The sequence below is a fragment of the Anomaloglossus baeobatrachus genome, chromosome 4, assembly GCF_048569485.1.
Source record: "Anomaloglossus baeobatrachus isolate aAnoBae1 chromosome 4, aAnoBae1.hap1, whole genome shotgun sequence".
Taxonomy (NCBI): domain Eukaryota; kingdom Metazoa; phylum Chordata; class Amphibia; order Anura; family Aromobatidae; genus Anomaloglossus; species Anomaloglossus baeobatrachus.
The window spans coordinates 92,038,809-92,057,290 of NC_134356.1; the positions used below are offsets into that span (position 1 = coordinate 92,038,809).

Below are 18,482 nucleotides of genomic sequence, written 5' to 3' on the forward strand. Positions count from 1 at the left end.
GTTTTTGAAAAATCTGACAAAATCTGCCATAGATTTCGACAAAGAGGGTAAGCTTATTGGAGTCTAACTAGAGCAAACACATAGTAAATAAAATAGAATATGAAGAATTTCTGTATAAAGATAAAAAAAAGTTACTCAGAAAAATAGTATTCACAAACTGACGTTTTCTACAGAATACAACACTCAATACAATCACATAGTTTTCACTATTACAAAATATTTGCCAATTCTTGATCACGACACAAAATTGAAAACTTTTCTATCCAATAATTTCAGATACATAGCCAGAAAGGTTCCAATATTAGGCTCTCTACTCTCACCTAGCTTAGTAATGATAATTCTAAAAATCGTAAAACATGCCTAAATACGATGTTTGTTTGGTTTTTTTTTTTTTTTAATTATGGAGCAAATAAATATAAAGCCAGTTCATTCATATATTCAAAAAGCAACCAATTTTTCTTACAACACTAATCAGAATAATTTCAAAAGGCATGATTATATTAACTGTAATAGCACAAATGTCATTTATTTGATTGAGTATACTCATTGTTGACTCCAATATGTGGGATCCCTCAAAATACGAATAAGCAGTCATTTATCAGATGACATTAACCTTTTGGCTATTTCTACTTTGGCATTTTCTTGAAATTTTGACCAAACACAAAGGCAACTTAAGTAGTTTAAAACTCAATGGTATCGAGAAAGTTTATAAACCGCTGAGAGGAGATGACCATAGACGAAAACTGTTAAAATGGATCTTACATTGGAGACCCGCATACCCAATGGCCTTAACACTCATTAATCTACTTTCTTTAATATGATGTATGTCCTACACTCGATTTTTCTATTATTATATTTTTTCTATATTTTTTATAGGGTTATTCCCTAAAACAAAGATTACAAGATGTCTCCCGTTCCTCCCCCATACTCTGGAACACTCTACCCCAGCATATCAGACTCTCACCTACTGTGGAAAGCTTCAAAAGGAACCTGAAGATCCACCTCTTCCGACAAGCCTACAACCTACAATAACCCTCAGACTATTAAATGTATATGGAGAAAACAGAATAGGCACTCACCGATTATTGCTGTGTAGAATAAAGCAGGCGTTTATTTGTGCGCTGAAGTTACATATTGTGGCAAGCGGGGAGGGGGAGAGACAGGACAGCATGTTAGGCGACGGCTGAGACCCGTAGAAGCACTTCCATAGTGTGCGAAATGGCCGTCGTCTAACGTGCTGTCCTCTCTCTCCCCCTCCCCGCTTGCTACAATATGTAACTTTAGCGCATGAATAAATGCCTGATTTTTTCTACACAGCAATAATCGGTGAGTGCCTACTCTTTTTTCTCCATATACATTTATTGGATTTTTTGTCTGACTGTTGGAGGGAGCACCACGTAGCTGTAGTAGATTTTCCTTCAGCTGAGTCTCGCTGGTTATACCAGAATGCGGTAGGTAACCGCTTGATGTGAATACTGACATACTATAGTTGGGAGTAGTGCCCTGTATTTTTTCCTTCTCTTCACCCTCAGACTATTACACCACTGCGCAACCAGCTCTGTCCTCACCTACTGTATCCTCAACCATTCCCTATAGACTGTGAGCCCTCGCAACCAGAGTCCTCTTTCCTCCTGTTATGTACCAATCTGTGCCTGTATTGTTTATGATTATTGTACTTGTCCCTATTATGTATACCCCCTTTTCACTTGTAAAGCACCATGGAATAAATGGTGCTATAATAAATAATAATAATAATAATAATAATACAGATGTCATCAAAACTATATTTTATTAATCTTTTTAATTGTTTTTATTATTTCATCTTTAAGGTTTGAGTCTGGGTTCTACTCAGCTCCCCACCCATTTAATTTACAGGTGAGGGTAACACCCTACTTAAGACTACATGTTTGCATTTAAAAGGAGCTGTTCTGTCACTACTGTTCAGACCATGAGTAAGGCTTTTCTAGCTGAAATAATTTTCGAATGAAACCTTTTTACTTGTATTTCTGTGGCTATATTGCCAGCATATTTATTGTTCTGGAGTTTTTGAATAGTACAAAATAAAGGCTAAATTTGACTATATCCATATGAGATCATTGTCCTCATGCTGGATCTCTACCATTCGCTTCTATTCTTTGGGTCAGTGCAATTACAACTATACCAGGTTTATATCCAGTTTTTATGTTTCACTAATACTACCAGGAGATCCCACTGGGTAGTGCCCTTCCTTTTCTCCTGTTAATACTATTACACTAAAACAACACTTTAAAAAAGTTTTTGCATCACAATATTTGGAGCGCGATAATTTTTTTTTCTGCCGACAGAGTCATGGAATGAATTAAGATTTTTTTACCACCATTTTCAGGCACATAACTGTTTTTGATTGATTTTTATTCTGATTTTTGGAAGGTAGAATTAACAAGAAACAGCAATTCAGAAAATGTTTTTATGTGTTTTTTTTATGTCATTCACTGTTTAGTAAAACTGATAAGCTGGCTTTATTTCTCAGGTCACAATAAAAACAATTTTTATAGAGAAAAAAAAGTAATCTTGCATCGCTATATTCTGACAGCTATAGCTCTTTTATTTTCCTGCTGACTGAGCTGTATCGTGGCTTTTTTTTGTGGTACAAGGTGACCTTTTCATGTATACCATATTTATTTATATTTGATTGTGTTATATTCCACTTTTTTCCAGCAGTTTGCTGAATAATCCTAATTTTCGCTACCTTTTTTAATCTTTTTTTCTGTTGTTTGCTGAAGGGAATAACTAGAGTGACAGATCTAGATCATCTCATTCCAGATGCAGCAATACAACATACTGTATATGTACTTTTTGTTTATTTTTGCTTATACTTTAGCATAAGTGTTGATTGGTATAATGTTTTTGTTTTGGTTTGGGTTTTTTTTTTCATTTTTTTGTTATTTATTTGGGGAGTTTAAAAAATTATGTTTACATTATTTTTTTGCTTTTTATATTTCTTACTTAGTCCCCAATGTGCTACACCTGTTATCATGCCACTGACAAATGCCTTAGACACTGCTCTTGGCATTGTCTAACAGGCCACCATAGCCAGGTAACCAGGAGGTTGTCATTGGACCTTGCGTTGCAACGATTGAGACTCCATGATCTTTCCCACTCTTCAAATGCTACAATTGCTATTGTTTTTGGCATTTATATCGTTAAACAGCCAAGAGTGGTAAAGGGAATGACCATGGCTGTGACAGACGAAGCTCAGCTATCACTTTAGCTGGCCTCCCAGCAGTGATCAAGCATGCACAATTCCTCTGCTCACACGATCACCAGGACGTACCAGTACGTAAACTTGCAGGTATGTGCAATGTTGGGAATGGGACAAAAAGTGTATACCTTATGCTAGGGCTACACAGTGACATTTGGCTCAAGACTGCATTTCTCAGAAAAGTCACAGGACAAAAACATCTGGGCAACTTTTTTGTCACTTGTTGGTGTGGAACTATTTTAGAGTAGTGATTTCTTGGAAATGAACAGCCAGGTTGCCCACAAATAATAAGTTGTGTGTGACTTGTGACAAGCGGTATTTTCACAAAGATTATTAAAAAAAAACTACCAAACAATATGTTACCAAAGTTCTCCTGAGCACGGCAATACCTGGTAATATTTCACCACATCTCACAGCTCTGGAAGGAAGAAGCTCCATTTGGCATTTGGAATCCAAATTTTCCAGGAATGGTATTCGGTCACCCTATCACATTTGGACAGACTCTAAAGTACCAGTACAGAGGATTATCTCCAGAGCTGAATCAGTTTTTTAAACTATACCCCTCAATGAATAATGAAGAATTGTAGTAGACATTTTTACAAACATTTCCACAAATTCTTTTCAATTAGTCTGTGAAAATGCAAAATTATGTTTGCTAAAATATTAAATTTTCATTTCTACAGAAAGTAAGAACAAAAATCGGCACCCTGCAGTTTATTAGGCAATGTCTCACAAATACAGCAATACCCTATATGTGATTGTAAACTACTATTTGGGCACATAGCAGGCCTTATAAGGCAATAAGCATCAATTAAGACCCCATTTACAAGTCCATTTAAATGAACACACATGTGGCAAATTACGTTTGGACCATCGTGTGCCGATATGTGCTGTTCGTGTGCTGTCCTTGTGTATGTGTGTGATGTCCATGTGCCATTCGTGTGACACTGAAATTATTTTTTTTATGTGTTAAAGATGTGCAAAAATAGATAAATAATATATAGATAAATAGATTTTACAGATATTAACCAAACAATTAAGTAATTGAAAAAAACCCTGACGTGGGGTCTCTCCCATTTTTGATAATCAGGAAATGTAAAGCAGACAGCTAGTGGCTGCTATTATCAGGCTGGGAAGTTCTATGGTTATTGGACCCTTCCCAGCCTAAAAATACCAGCCCACAGCTGCCTCAGAAGTGGCATATCCCATTAGATGCCTCAAGTCTGGCTGTTCCCCTTGGTTTTTCCTGAATGCCTGATGCGTTAGCAATCGGGTTATTGGTTTATGAGTTTGATGTTGGTTGTGTAGTGTCTGTTGACATTAAACTCTGGTGTTAGTAATGGAGATATGTATATCAGACACCCCCATTACTAACCCAGTAAGTAAAAAGAAAAAAACCACACACACTCATGACATAGTCAAGAGATTCCGCGATAGTCCATCGAATCTGTCGTAGTCCAAAAAAGAATATCTAAAAAAAATATAAAAATATAACCACGGAGAGATAAAACAATACACTTACCCTCATTCACCACTTTATTCAAAAGTTACAAGAAATTCACAGCTACTCCAACATAGTCCACAAGGAATCTGACAAAGTCTATGGAGCATTATTCGGACACGAGATGGACTTTGCTAACAGGCAATTATGAATCACTCTGTGCTGATAGACACCTCTCCATTACTAACATCAGGGCTTGATACCAGCTGACACTGCACAGCTGACATCCACTCCAAATAATATTACCCCGATTGTGAATGTACCAGAGCAATCTGGAAGAGCCGAAGGAAAGCGCTAGAATTGGGGCATCTAATGTGATATGCCACTTATGGGGCGGCTGGGAAGAGCCCAATAACCATGTATCTTGATAGCCTGATATCAGCTCACAGATGTTTTGCTTGTTGTCAAAAATTGGGGGGACCCTACATTGTTTGTTTCTTTTAATTATTTATTTGGTTAATAGCCTTAAAATCTAAGTATCAATCTATCGGTCTCTCTTTATCATCTTTGCACATCTTTAACACATAAAAATCTCAAATCTTTTGAATGCATTTAATCCTGGTCCATGTCACACGGAAGGCACACAGATGTTATCCGTGTGCCATATGTGTTTTTCATGGACCCATAGACTTCTATTGGCCCTTTTAATCTGTTCTGATGCTAAAAAGTGGATATGTCTACTTGTGGAATGAAACACAACACCACCCATAACCCAGTCACTCAGGGAGACTGGGACCCACGTCAGTGATGTTGGGTCAACTGGAAGTTGATGTGACATCACTGGATCTCAGAGGTCACGGAGGCTGGGGGTCATGTAATGGAGATGAGCAGACTGCAATAGGACTGCTCAGAGGCACAATTCACTACCCAAGGTATTTGAGAAAAGCCTTCTTTATGAGCTTTACATCGATGTGGCCTTGCGGCCATGCTGTGTAGTGGACCACCCCTTTAAGTGAAGCAATTCTTCATAGCCAGTAGGTAGGAAATGTTAGCACTTACCATACCTCTTTAGGAGGTCCACTATTTTCCAGTGACCTTTGAACTTTTTGCTAAGGTATATTTCTGCTCCTAGGATATTGTTTGGAGGAGAAACCAAAAGCTAACTGGGTGGGCTTGCATGTTTCAAAGTGTAGGGACATTTTAACACTCGCAATAATTACTAAGCTTAGCGTGCACGCTCTCTTCTTTCCCATTTTTCCTTTTCCTTCCTTTAAGGATATTTTCTCCAATTTTAACACTTTTTTATGGTATTTACTGGGTGTAATAAATAGCACACTCAATTTTATAATTTGGCTTGCTATGGCCACGTCAATACAAAATATGATTAGTCTATTTATATTTTCTACTTTCTCACAAAAATTCCATTTAAAAAAATGCTTTTGTCACAATATTCAAACAGTCATACATTATTATTTTTGTGATGAGGTGCAGGAGAACTTGTTTTTTAGAGAAACAAACTGTAGTTTTATTTGGAATAATTTTTGGATTCTTAACTTTTTGATTGCATTTTATTACATTTTTTCTAGGCGTTCAGCAGGAAAGCTAAATAATACACTAGTTTATAGTTCAAGCTGCTACACACTATGTCCAGCTTTAGGTTTTCGTTTCCAATAATAAAATACTTTATTTTTTTAAACATTTTATTTTTACTTTGTTGCTGTATTAGGCTATATGCGCACGTTGCGTCGGAGTACCTGCAGTTTATTCTGCACGTTTTCCTTCCCTTGGTTTTTGACCAAATGGCTTTTGGCCATTTTTCAGCGCTAAAAACGCATGCATTTTTACCGCGTTTTTAGTGCGTTTTCAGCGCTTTTTACCTGCGTTTTCACCTGCGTTTCTGCAGATGCGTTTTGTAGATCAAGACACTGAGAAATAAAGTTGAAATAGTCAAAAAGAATGAAAAAAGAGAAAAAAAGTATAAAATTAACTTTTAATAAAACTATATGAAAAATTATCAATTTTAATGAAATAATAGTGGTTATGCACATTTTAACTGGAAAATAGGTAAAGTTTATTATTTTTTAGAATTTAAATTTTCGGTTATTGTGTGTGTGTAAAGGAACATTAGAACCCTTTAATTTTTGGCCAGAAAAGCATGCATTTTTGGAGCCAAAAACGCAGTGGAAAAGCAGGTAAAAAGCATGAAAAACGCAGGAATTGTGCTTTTGGTTGCATTTTGCCATTTCTCATTGACTCCAATGTTAAGGAAACGCTGCAGAAATGGCAAAAACAACTGACATGCTGCTTCTTTTTCAGCATGGGTTTTGACCCAAAATATGCAAATTAAACGCTGCAGAAAAAAAAGCAAAGTGCAGACAGGATTTCTGCTTTTCCCATAGACCTTGCTGGAAAACAAAAACACATGCGTTTTAGCGCAAAAACGCTGCCGCTAAAAACGCTGCGGAAACGCGGTAAAAAACGCAACGTGCGAACATAGCCTTACACACAAAACCTAGTGTTAGACGATGACAGGAGGAGTATAACAAATCATGGATCTCTTTCCTATCTCAGCAGCCTGCCATCTCCTCTACCTTAAACTCTCTGAAGAGTGGTGTACCTCAACCTGGATTGTCATTACAACAGGTATCTAGGTTTTATTTTAAAGCTTAAAATCTTGCTACTGTGCCTTTGACTTGTGATGGGCGAACCCGAACAGTAAAGTTTGGGGTCCATACCAGATACCTAGTGTCTTTGCACAGACCCAGAACACACACTTCTCAGCCTGTGTTACTGCTCGGATTCAGCCACCTGGATAATTAAATTAAAAAGAAAGGAAAGAGAAAGAAAACAAAGAATAAAGAAGGAACGTTATAGTTAACGACCTTCCCTGTGGCTGTAACACTACTTCTGTGTCCGTTCATTAACTCTCATACATATTCACTGCTGCCCCCGCCCACTGTCAGTCCCGGCATCTGTTATTGGTTGCAGTCAGACTGCGCCCCCACCCTGTGTGACAGCATGTGTGATTGTTTGAACTCATAGTTGTTGTCTGCATCCCTATTGTAGTGTAAAAATAAATAAATATCTGGAGTAGAGTCCCCCCATATTGTGTTACCTGTAGATAAAGCATACGGCTACAGGCAGGGCCGTATTTACCATTAGGCACCCGCGGTCCCGTGCCTGGGGTGGCAGGATGCGGGGGGCGGCACCTTCTAGCAGTAAAAAAAAAATAAATTTTTTTCACACATCCATTAAATCCGCTGTATTTTTGGAGGAGGGAGGGGGGAGAGGCGCACCTCCATTTATTTGTATCCGCGTCAATTAAGACGCGAATGCAGACAAACTGCGGCGGCAGGGCACAGAGAGCTGATTGACCTCGGAACTGCCGGCGCCTGCACTTCCAGGGTCACAGGCGCTGCAATCAGCTCCTTCCTCTGTGCTACGTCCAATGCTGTGTGGACGTCACATGCAGAGCTCACAGCAGGACGCCGTAGAGGACGCCGCGATGCAAGCCGGTGTCAGAAGAGGATACTCACATGAGCCAGGAAGATGACGGCGGGCCCTGGAGCAGGTAAGTGCTCGCAGAGCTGAAGATTCATAAGGAGCGTGGGGGTGTCTCTAATGCAGACCGGAGATCTGCGCATGTGGTGGGGGGAGAGAGGCTGATACTGGGGGAGACTTGGGGGAAGAGAAGCTGATACTGGGGGAGGCTGGGAGGAGAGAGTCTGATGCTGGGGGAGGCTGGGAGGGAGGAGGCTGATGCTGGGGAAGGCTGGGAGGGGGGAGGCTGATGCTGGGGGAGGCTGATGCTGGGGGAGGCTAGGAGGGGGAGGCTGATGCTGGGGGAGGCTAGGAGGGGGAGGCTGATGCTCAGGGAGGCTAGGAGGGGGGAGGCTGATGCTGGGGGAGGCTGGGAGGGGGGAGGCTGATGCTGGGGGAGGCTGGGAGGAGGGAGGCTGATGCTGGGGGAGGCTGGGAGGAGGGAGGCTGATGCTGGGGGAGGCTGGGAGGAGGGAGGCTGATGCTGGGGGAGGCTGGGAGGGGGGAGGCTGATGCTTGGGGAGGCTGACACTGGGGGAGGCTGGGAGGAGGGAGGCTGATGCTAAGGGAGGCTGATGCTGGGGGAGGCTGGGAGGAGAGAGACTGATGCTGGGGGAGGCTAGGAGGGGGGAGGCTGATGCTGGGGGAGGCTGGGAGAAGAGAGGCTGATGCTGGGGGAGGCTGGGAGGGGGGAGGCTGATGCTGGGGGAGGCTGGGAGGAGGGAGGCTGATGCTGAGGGAGGCTGATGCTGGGGGAGGCTGGGAGGAGAGAGGCTGATGCTGGGGGAGGCTAGGAGGAGGGAGGCTGATGCTGGGGGAGGCTGGGAGGAGGGAGGCTGATGCTGAGGGAGGCTGATGCTGGGGGATACTGAGAGGAGGGAGACTGATGCTGGAGGAGGCTGATGCTGGGGGAGGCTGATGCTGGGGGAGGCTGGGAGGAGAGAGGCTGATGCTGGGGGAGGCTGAAAGAAGAGAGGCTGATGCTGGGGGAGGCTGGGAGGAGAGAGGCTGAATCTGGGGGAGGCTGATGCTGGGAGAGGCTGGGAGGGGGGAGGCTGATGCTGGGGGAGGCTGGGAGGGAGGAGGCTGATGCTGGGGGAGGCTGATGCTGGGGGAGGCTGGGAGGAGAGAGGGTGATGCTGGGGGAGGCTGGGAGAAGAGAGGCTGATGCTGGGGGCAGAGAGGCTGATGCTTGGTTCAGAGAGGCTGATGCTGGGGGAAGCTGGGGGAGAGAGGATGATGCTGGGGGAGAGAGGCTGATGCTGGGGGAAGCTGGGGAAGAGAGGCTGATGCTGGGGGAAGCTGGGGGAGAGAGGCTGAAGCTGGGGGAGGCTGGGGGGAGAGAGGTTGATGCTGGGGGAGAGGCTGCTGTTGGAGACGGGGGAGAGAGGCTGCTGCTGCTGGGGGAATGGGAGAGAGGGGCCAATGCTAGAGACAGAGGACAAGGGTTGAGGGATAGTGCAATGACAAAATCGATGGGGGGCAGTGTAAGGACTCAGAATGAAAGGGGGGCAGCATTGGGAGCTCATTATGGAGAAGGGGCAGCATGTGTGGGCTCAGTATGGAGTGGAGCAATGTAGGGGAGTCAATATCAAGAGTGGGGTAGTGTGTGTGTGTGTGGGGGGGGTGTCTCAGCATAAGCGTTAGTGTGGTGGTCTTAGTATGATGAATGGGGCAGCATGCAGGTGTCATTATGGAAAAGAGGAAAGCAGCATTAGGAGCTCATGGAGAGGGGCAGCATGCATGGGACACTGTGAGGAGGGGGCAGCATGCATGGAACATTGTGAGGAGGGGGCAGCATGCATGGGACATTGTGAGGAGGGGCAGCATGCATGGGACATTGTGAGGAGGGGGCAGCATGCATGGGACATTGTGAGGAGGGGGCAGCATGCATGGGACACTGTGAGGAGGGGGCAGCATGCATGGGACATTGGGAGGAGGGGGCAGCATGCATGGGACATTGGGAGGAGGGGGCAGCATGCATGGGACATTGGGAGGAGGGGGCAGCATGCATGGGACATTGTGAGGAGGGGGCAGCATGCATGGGACATTGTGAGGAGGGGGCAGCATGCATGGGACATTGTGAGGAGGGGGCAGCATGCATGAGACATTGTGAGGAGGGGGCAGCATGCATGGGACATTGTGAGGAGGGGGCAGCATGCATAAGACATTGTGAGGAGGGGGAAGCATGCATGGGACATTTTGAGGAGGGGGCAGCATGCATGGGACATTGTGAGGAGGGGGCAGCATGATGTGAGGTCAATGTGCAGATCATATTTCATAATTGAGGAAGATGTGGTGGGTATAATTTATAAGGGAGGGCAGTGTGTAGTTTATTAGGGGCAGTGTCACAGTCACAGTATATAAGTGGGGACGGTGTGGTGGGAATATTTTATACTCATGCTATGTTTTGATGTGCCTGTGGTGATCCCCATTGGGGGGGTTAGTGCCCTTCGTTTCTCATTGATACTTTTTCAAGTGTTTTACAGAGTAGATCTGCCTTAAAAAGAGGTCGTGTGCGAAAACTCATAGTGTTACGTTGTCACTAAGGGGCGCGACCACTTAAAGTGCCTAGGGCAGCACGAAGGCAAAATACAGCCCTGGCTACAGGCTGCAGCTCCCAGAACCAAACCTGCATCTCTTGGCAAAAAAATGTGGTTTTCTGCCAGGAGATGCAGATCTCATTGAACTGAATGAGTTCTCGAAGGTGCGGTCACTGAGTTCAATGAGCTCACCTGATGTGAGTTTACCTGGAGTCGTAGGTGGGGAATCATGGGAAACGCTAGCTGAGTCTGCAGAAAAAACGCAGTGATGTTATCACTCACAGCTGCGGGTCAGTCAGAAGCTGCCTAAAACTGCAGTGGCCCTGTCATGTTCTGTAATGTGTCGGTGCGCTGCGATTTCAGGATGTAGCAGAGCCTGGAACGTCGTTGGTCGTCGTGTGGATTACGTCAGACCGGGTGTTTTGTGGGTTAATAAATTGGAGAAAGAGGGTGGGGTTTTTCGTATTTTATTTCAAATATAAGATTTTTTAGATGTTTGTGTTTATTTCTTTTCACTTATAGGCTTGGTAATGGGGGTCTCATAGACTCTACCCATTATTACTCTAGGGCATAGTGGCAGCTGTGAGCTGTGATTAACCGCTTATACTACCCCGATTGCCACTGTACAAGGGTAATTGGGATGAGTCGGGTAATGTGCGTGGATTGTCCCCAGTATTAGATGTGACAGCAGCTTTGGGCTGATAATTTTATACTGCGAGACTCAATAACCATGGGCCTGAGAATACCAGACCCTAGTTGTTGGCTTTATCATGTCTGGGTATCAAAATCAGGGGGGGCTAACTGCATGCCATTTTTAAAATTATTTATTTAAATAGTTAAAAAAAAGCCACATAGGGTCTCTCTTATTTTGATACACAGACAAGAAAATGCACATGGCTGGGGGTTGCAGCCTGTCTGCTTTGTCTGTGCTAGGTATCACAATACGGGGGGACCCTACATCAATTTTTTTCAAATTTATTTATTTTTACACTACTATTGGGATGCAGACAGCATGTATAATTCCAACCAATCAAATATGCTGTCACACAGGATGGGGGCACAGTCTGACTTCAACCAATCAGAGATGCTGGGAAGCAGTGAATATGTATTGGAGCTAATGAGCGCAGTCAGAAGTAGTTTCACAACCGTACGTGAGATTTGGTAAGTATAACTGTCCTGTTCTAATCCCCCTAGCCTTTTCTACCACCATTTTGCTGCACAATGTACAGGTCCTCATAGACTTTTATGGAGTTCAGTATCTGGGCATACAGTTAGGTCCAGAAATATTTGGACAGTGACACAATTTTCGCGAGTTGGGCTCTGCATGCCACCACATTTGATTTGAAATGAAACCTCTACAACAGAATTTAAGTGCAGATTGGAACGTTTAATTTGAAGGTTTGAACAAAAATATCTGATAGAAATTGTAGGAATTGTACACATTTCTTTACAAACACTCCACATTTTAGGAGGTCAAAAGTAATTGGACAAATAAACCAAACCCAAAAAAAAAATTTTTATTTTCAATATTTTGTTGCGAATCCTTTGGAGGCAATCACTGCCTTAAGTCTGGAACCCATGGACATCACCAAACGCTGGGTTTCCTCCTTATTAATGCTTTGCCAGGCCTTTACAGCCGCAGCCTTCAGGTCTTGCTTGTTTGTGGGTCTTTCCATCTTAAGTCTGGATTTGAGCAAGTGAAATGCATGCTCAATTGGGTTAAGATCTGGTGATTGACTTGGCCATTGCAGAATGTTCCACTTTTTTGCACTCATGAACTCCTGGGTAGCTTTGGCTGTATGCTTGAGGTCATTGTCCATCTGTACTATGAAGCGCCGTCCGATCAACTTTGCGGCATTTGGCTGAATCTGGGCTGAAAGTATATCCCGGTACACTTCAGAATTCATCCGGCTACTCTTGTCTGCTGTTATGTCATCAATAAACACAAGTGACCCAGTGCCATTGAAAGCCATGCATGCCCATGCCATCACGTTGCCTCCACCATGTTTTACAGAGGATGTGGTGTGCCTTGGATCATGTGCCGTTCCCTTTCTTCTCCAAACTTTTTTCTTCCCATCATTCTGGTACAGGTTGATCGTTGTCTCATCTGTCCATAGAATACTTTTCCAGAACTGAGCTGGCTTCATGAGGTGTTTTTCAGCAAATTTAACTCTGGCCTGTCTATTTTTGGAATTGATGAATGGTTTGCATCTAGATGTGAACCCTTTGTATTTACTTTCATGGAGTCTTCTCTTTACTGTTGACTTAGAGACAGATACACCTACTTCACTGAGAGTGTTCTGGACTTCAGTTGATGTTGTGAACGGGTTCTTCTTCACCAAAGAAAGTATGCGGCGATCATCCACCACTGTTGTCATCCGTGTACGCCCAGGCCTTTTTGAGTTCCCAAGCTCACCAGTCAATTCCTTTTTTCTCAGAATGTACCCGACTGTTGATTTTGCTACTCCAAGCATGTCTGCTATCTCTCTGATGGATTTTTTCTTTTTTTTCAGCCTCAGGATGTTCTGCTTGACCTCAATTGAGAGTTCCTTAGACCGCATGTTGTCTGGTCACAGCAACAGCTTCCAAATGCAAAACCACACACCTGTAATCAACCCCAGACCTTTTAACTACTTCATTGATTACAGGTTAACGAGGGAGACGCCTTCAGAGTTAATTGCAGCCCTTAGAGTTCCTTGTCCAATTACTTTTGGTCCCTTGAAAAAGAGGAGGCTATGCATTACAGAGCTATGATTCCTAAACCCTTTCTCCGATTTGGATGTGAAAACTCTCATATTGCAGCTGGGAGTGTGCACTTTCAGCCCATATTATATATATAATTGTATTTCTGAACATGTTTTTGTAAACAGCTAAAATAACAAAACTTGTGTCACTGTCCAAATATTTCTGGACCTAACTGTATGTTCAGGTGCAAGTCTAGTCCCAAACCTGACTTTTTTTAAAGTCCGGGCAGAGATGCTGAACTTGAACGTCTGCAGGTCTGCCCATCTCTACTTGTGACCAATCCCAAAATTTTAAGGCTAATTGAGAGTCTGTAGTGAGAGCTGTAGAAACATAGGCAGCTTTCACTTCAACCCAGGACATCTCAGTCTGCAATTCTAGTTTTGTATTAAAGCTGAGACTCTCAGCTTCATAACAAGACCCAGATCACTGGTGTAGATGCGACTGAAGCTGAGAGATCCCACATGAATTAATTTTAATTAATTGGTATGGAGCTGATAACCTGCAAGGACTTATGAGATATGTTCTTTGCGGCAGATAAAAGGTTTAAAAAATATAAATAAATATATAATAGTCAAAACTGAAATTGCAACATTAAGAAAAAGTCATGGAATTATGAAACTAACAGGATGAATAGAGTTGTTAATGATATGCAAATTAATAAAAAATGGAAGTAAACTTTTCAAAACATCTTGATTTATTCAGTATTCAGTATGAGCACCACACGCAGAAGTACATGCAGTTTCATGCCTTGGCTTTCTTTCATTGAGGTTACTAATAGTTGTCTGAGGAATGGTCTGCCATGCTGAAAACACTTGGGTATATGTCATGATTCACTCCTGGCTCAGCTGCAGCTGAGCCTTTTTTTTTTGTTTCACTTCTGATACAGGTCACGTTAGGGGTTAATCCTTCCTGCCTCGTTCTGGAGGTCAGGCTGCTTTATTAGGGCACTGTTTCCATGGGACTACGCCAGTGATATTTCTGGCTCTGCTGTGTTCTGCTCTTGAGTGACCTGTTGTCTGCCCTGCCCCCGCCTGACCTCCATGTTCACCTGACCTGTTGTTAACCTCCTCTGTTCTCTGTTTCCGTCTTGTCAGTGTCTCTCCCGCTATCTCCCTTCAGCTCCCTGCTCATCTGTCTTCCTGTTTGTTCCTCATCTTTTTTCCTTGATTCCGTTCTTGTCTTCTTCCCATTCTCCCTTGCTTCTGAGTTCTGATTTCCCGGCTACTGACTATTTGCTTTCCTCTGACTATGTTTAGACTTTGCCCCTGTGTATTTACAAGACCTCATGTTGTGACACGGCTTTCTGACGATTCTACTGCCATCTGGTCGGCTTGACCAGTATTACCTCTGCTAGGGAATTCTCTGCTCATACGTTTTCTCCACTCTAACGCCCCCTAGTGTTTTACCAGCTAACTACCTTCTCAGGTAGTTTCAGGAATCCTCCCTGTCTCACATTACTACGCTGTACTGCTATTGTACATCTTAGAGTACAGCGTGACAGTATGCAAATCATCAAGATCCACTGCTGACAGCTTCCTTTGCAATTCCCAACCAATAACGACCCAGATATTCTTGATGGGAGACCAGACTGGAGACGCTGCTGGCCAGGGTAGAACATTTAAGCAATTGCAGACTGGTCATAGTAAAATGAGCTACATGCAACCTGGTATTGTCATGTTGAAAAAAAGGCTCCTGGGTCACTTTGGAGAAATGTCTGCACCACTGGTTTCACAAGCAAATTAATGTAATGCTGAGCTGTTAGTGTACCTGGAAAGAAGACTAGAGGCATAAGCCAGATAATATGCTACTGCAAGATGATCAGGATCTCTCATCGTGAAGACCTCTTCATTGTGTTGTCCATGTGCTACCATGGCCTGCAGCATCTCCAGACTAATGTCAAATCAAGGAAAGGGAACTGCCATTGGTGGATTTTGATGATTACTATGCCTAAAGCGGGCTTTACACACTACGACATCGCTCAAGTGATCTCGTTGGGGTCACGGAATTTGTGACGCACATGCGGTTGCTTTAGCGATGCCGTTGCGTGTGACACCTATGAGCGATTTTGCTCGTTGCAAAAATGTGCAAAATCGTTCATCGGTGAGATGGGGGTCCATTCTCAAATATCGTTATTGCAGCAGTAACGAAGTTGTTCCTCGTTCCTGCGGTAGCACACATCGGTACGTGTGACACCGTAGGAACGAGGAACCTCTCCTTACCTGCCTCCCGGCCACAATGTGGAAGGAAGGAGGTGGGTGGGATGTTACGTCCCGCTCATCTCCGCCCTTCCGCTTCTATTGGGCGGCGGTTCAGTGACGCTGCTGTGACGTCGCTGTGATGCTGCTCGAACCGCCCCCTTAGAAAGGAGGCGGATCGCCGGTCACAGCGACGTCGCAGGTAAGGTAAGTAGTGTGACGGGTCCAGGCGATGTTGTGTGACACGGGCAGAGATTTGCCCGCGTCGCCCAACTGATGGGGGCGGGTACGCACGCTGGCGATATCGGTACCGATATCGCAGTGTGTAAAGCGGCCTTAAGTGCATTCAGCTTGGCAGAACATTCTCACACAAGCATTATTAACCACCTCATCAATAGCATGCTAAGGAATGTAAGTGCAGAGTAAACTGAGATATTCTGAAAATTTAGTTATAATTTTATTTTTTTCATTGCTTGCATATCATAATCATATCTATTGAACCTGTTATTTTTTATAACCGGACAACTTTTCCTTCTTTGTGTTGTAATTTCCATGTTGAGTAGTGTAGAATAACATAACACATATTGCCATTAATCATTTAAATATTATGACAAAAGGATATATCTATATTAATGCTACCGATACAAAAAATAAATAAAAAAATTATATTAGTATATACTGTGCTGTACTACCATAAACCACACAAAATATATTGAAAGGCTACATGCTCCACATGACGAAGAATGTAAGGAAAGAAAGGTTTGGTTTAATAATAAACCTGAAAGCAATTTACCTTACCATATTTATCTCCATCTTCCCCCTTAGCACTTATTCTTCTTCCAAGAACCTGAATGTGTTTCCCGCTTGTTCTACTATAAAGTTGATAAAGTCGAAGCTGCTTCCTGCTCACATCGTCCCGTCCTCGTGTTTGATTTTCGACATGAATGCGAAAGTCTACATTTTCCTCAGCAGTAAACATCTGTTGAAAAAAAATATAAAGATAATAAAGTGTTTACTATCATTTATGGGTATATTATACACTTAATAGTTCACTCACTGTACAGTAAAGCATAAATTAATTCTGTACAATTGGCCGCTAAATCTGCTCCTTAAAATGTAAAAAAACATGCTCCTGCCTGCACTCATCCCACAAAACTACTTTTGGGGCTCATACCATTCTATGTCCAGGAGCTGCTCCAGTTATCAAGCTGTATGTATGCTGTATTACTTGCCATACACTCTTTTTCAATGGGTGGTTTCATCTTCATAAGCATTTTGACAGCACTACAGGAGCTGGAGCTTTCTTTTTCTCCATTTCCATGCCTTACTCCTTCCAGTGTCCAATGACTTGCTGGCCCTGAACTAAAAACCTACCTTCTTTTAATATCTGAATACAGTTTGAGATACAGGAGAGTAGGAACAGAGAGTGAAAGACATTCCCTCACCTCCGATAATCCATGTCAGTATCTCTTCTGCTAGAGACACAGCAAGTTAGACAGAAGGAAACTTTAGTGTCATTTCTCATGTACTTAACATGATGGCTTATAGGTTGAACTTGATGGACATAAGTCTACCTTCATTCTTAAACATTATGAAACTATGTGTAAGATATGATTTTTGAATAAAGTGATTTATGGGTTGCATGTTTAGTACAAATTCTATTCATTGAGATCAATTTGTGTGAAAGTACATCAACCCTTAAATGGTAACTCCCTGATGTGTATTCACATACAGTGCCTTGCGAAAGTATTCACCTCTTTGGCATTTTACCTATTCTATTACATTACAACCTGTGTTTACCATAACGCTCACAGTCCGTGCAGAGGCAGCAAGCAGGGTTAGTGGTCCCACTGGACCACAGGGGGACCCCAGGCTTACTCTTTAGTGGGAGGGGCTTGATTAAATGCCCCTCGCAAGGCGGACACCAGGTACCACCCCAGGGCAGTGGCTGGGACTGTGGCAGCTGACCCCCAGGACAGCTGACACATTCAAGTATAGATGGGTACAAGCAGGGTGACTAAAATGTCTATCCCTTCCATGGCGGGCATGGAAGGGATAGACAGGTATGGGAAGGCATGTACAAGTGATGGCCACAGGGGTAACGGTATCTGATAACTAGTTAGCAGACTGGAACAGAGACTAACTGAATGTGTTATGCAAGCACCTCTCCTAATGGGAGGGTGACTTAACTACATAGTGCCTCTGAGCTATAGGCTTAAAAGCATTTCCTAGAAATGGCGCATCAGCCCTTTAAGAGGAGGGCCAATGTGTGTGTATGCATTTTAGGTGCACCGCCGGAAATCCTATGCTGCATGTATAGGGCCCGTGAGAGGAGGAACGTAGGAGAGCATGTGGAAGGTTACGCTCCAGCAGGGAAGAACGGGACACAGGAGGGGCGGTGAGTAAGTCAGCGACCTTGCAGTGATGCCAGCGCTACATTTACATATTTTTGTAATTTGATTTGTGTGTGATGCATCATCACTAAATAGTCTAAGTTGGGGAAGTGAGGTGAGAAAAATATAGGCAAAAATTAAATTTACATAATACAATAAATAAAAATGTCCATATGCATATTTATTCACCCCTTTTGCTATGAAGCCCTTAAAGATTTCTGATGCAAACAATTACCTTCATAAATCACATGCTTAGTGAAAGGAAGGCCACCTGTGTGCAATTTAAGGGTCCCATAGTCTGTCAGTATATATATATATATATATATATATATATATATATATACACCTTTTCTCAGAGGGACAAAGGCTGCAACACCATTAAGT

General features: G+C 43.0%; 1 protein-coding gene across 2 annotated transcripts in view; it reads right to left on the reverse strand.

Moving 5' to 3' along the window:
• The window catches only part of FGF18 (fibroblast growth factor 18), a 325,706-nt gene that overhangs the window by 152,266 nt on the left and 154,958 nt on the right, over nucleotides 1-18,482 (reverse strand). For both annotated transcript variants that reach the window (XM_075342281.1, XM_075342280.1), the window contains exon 3: nucleotides 16,504-16,684. In XM_075342281.1, coding sequence (XP_075198396.1) covers nucleotides 16,504-16,684 — 181 coding nt within the window. The remainder of the gene's footprint in view (nucleotides 1-16,503; nucleotides 16,685-18,482) is intronic.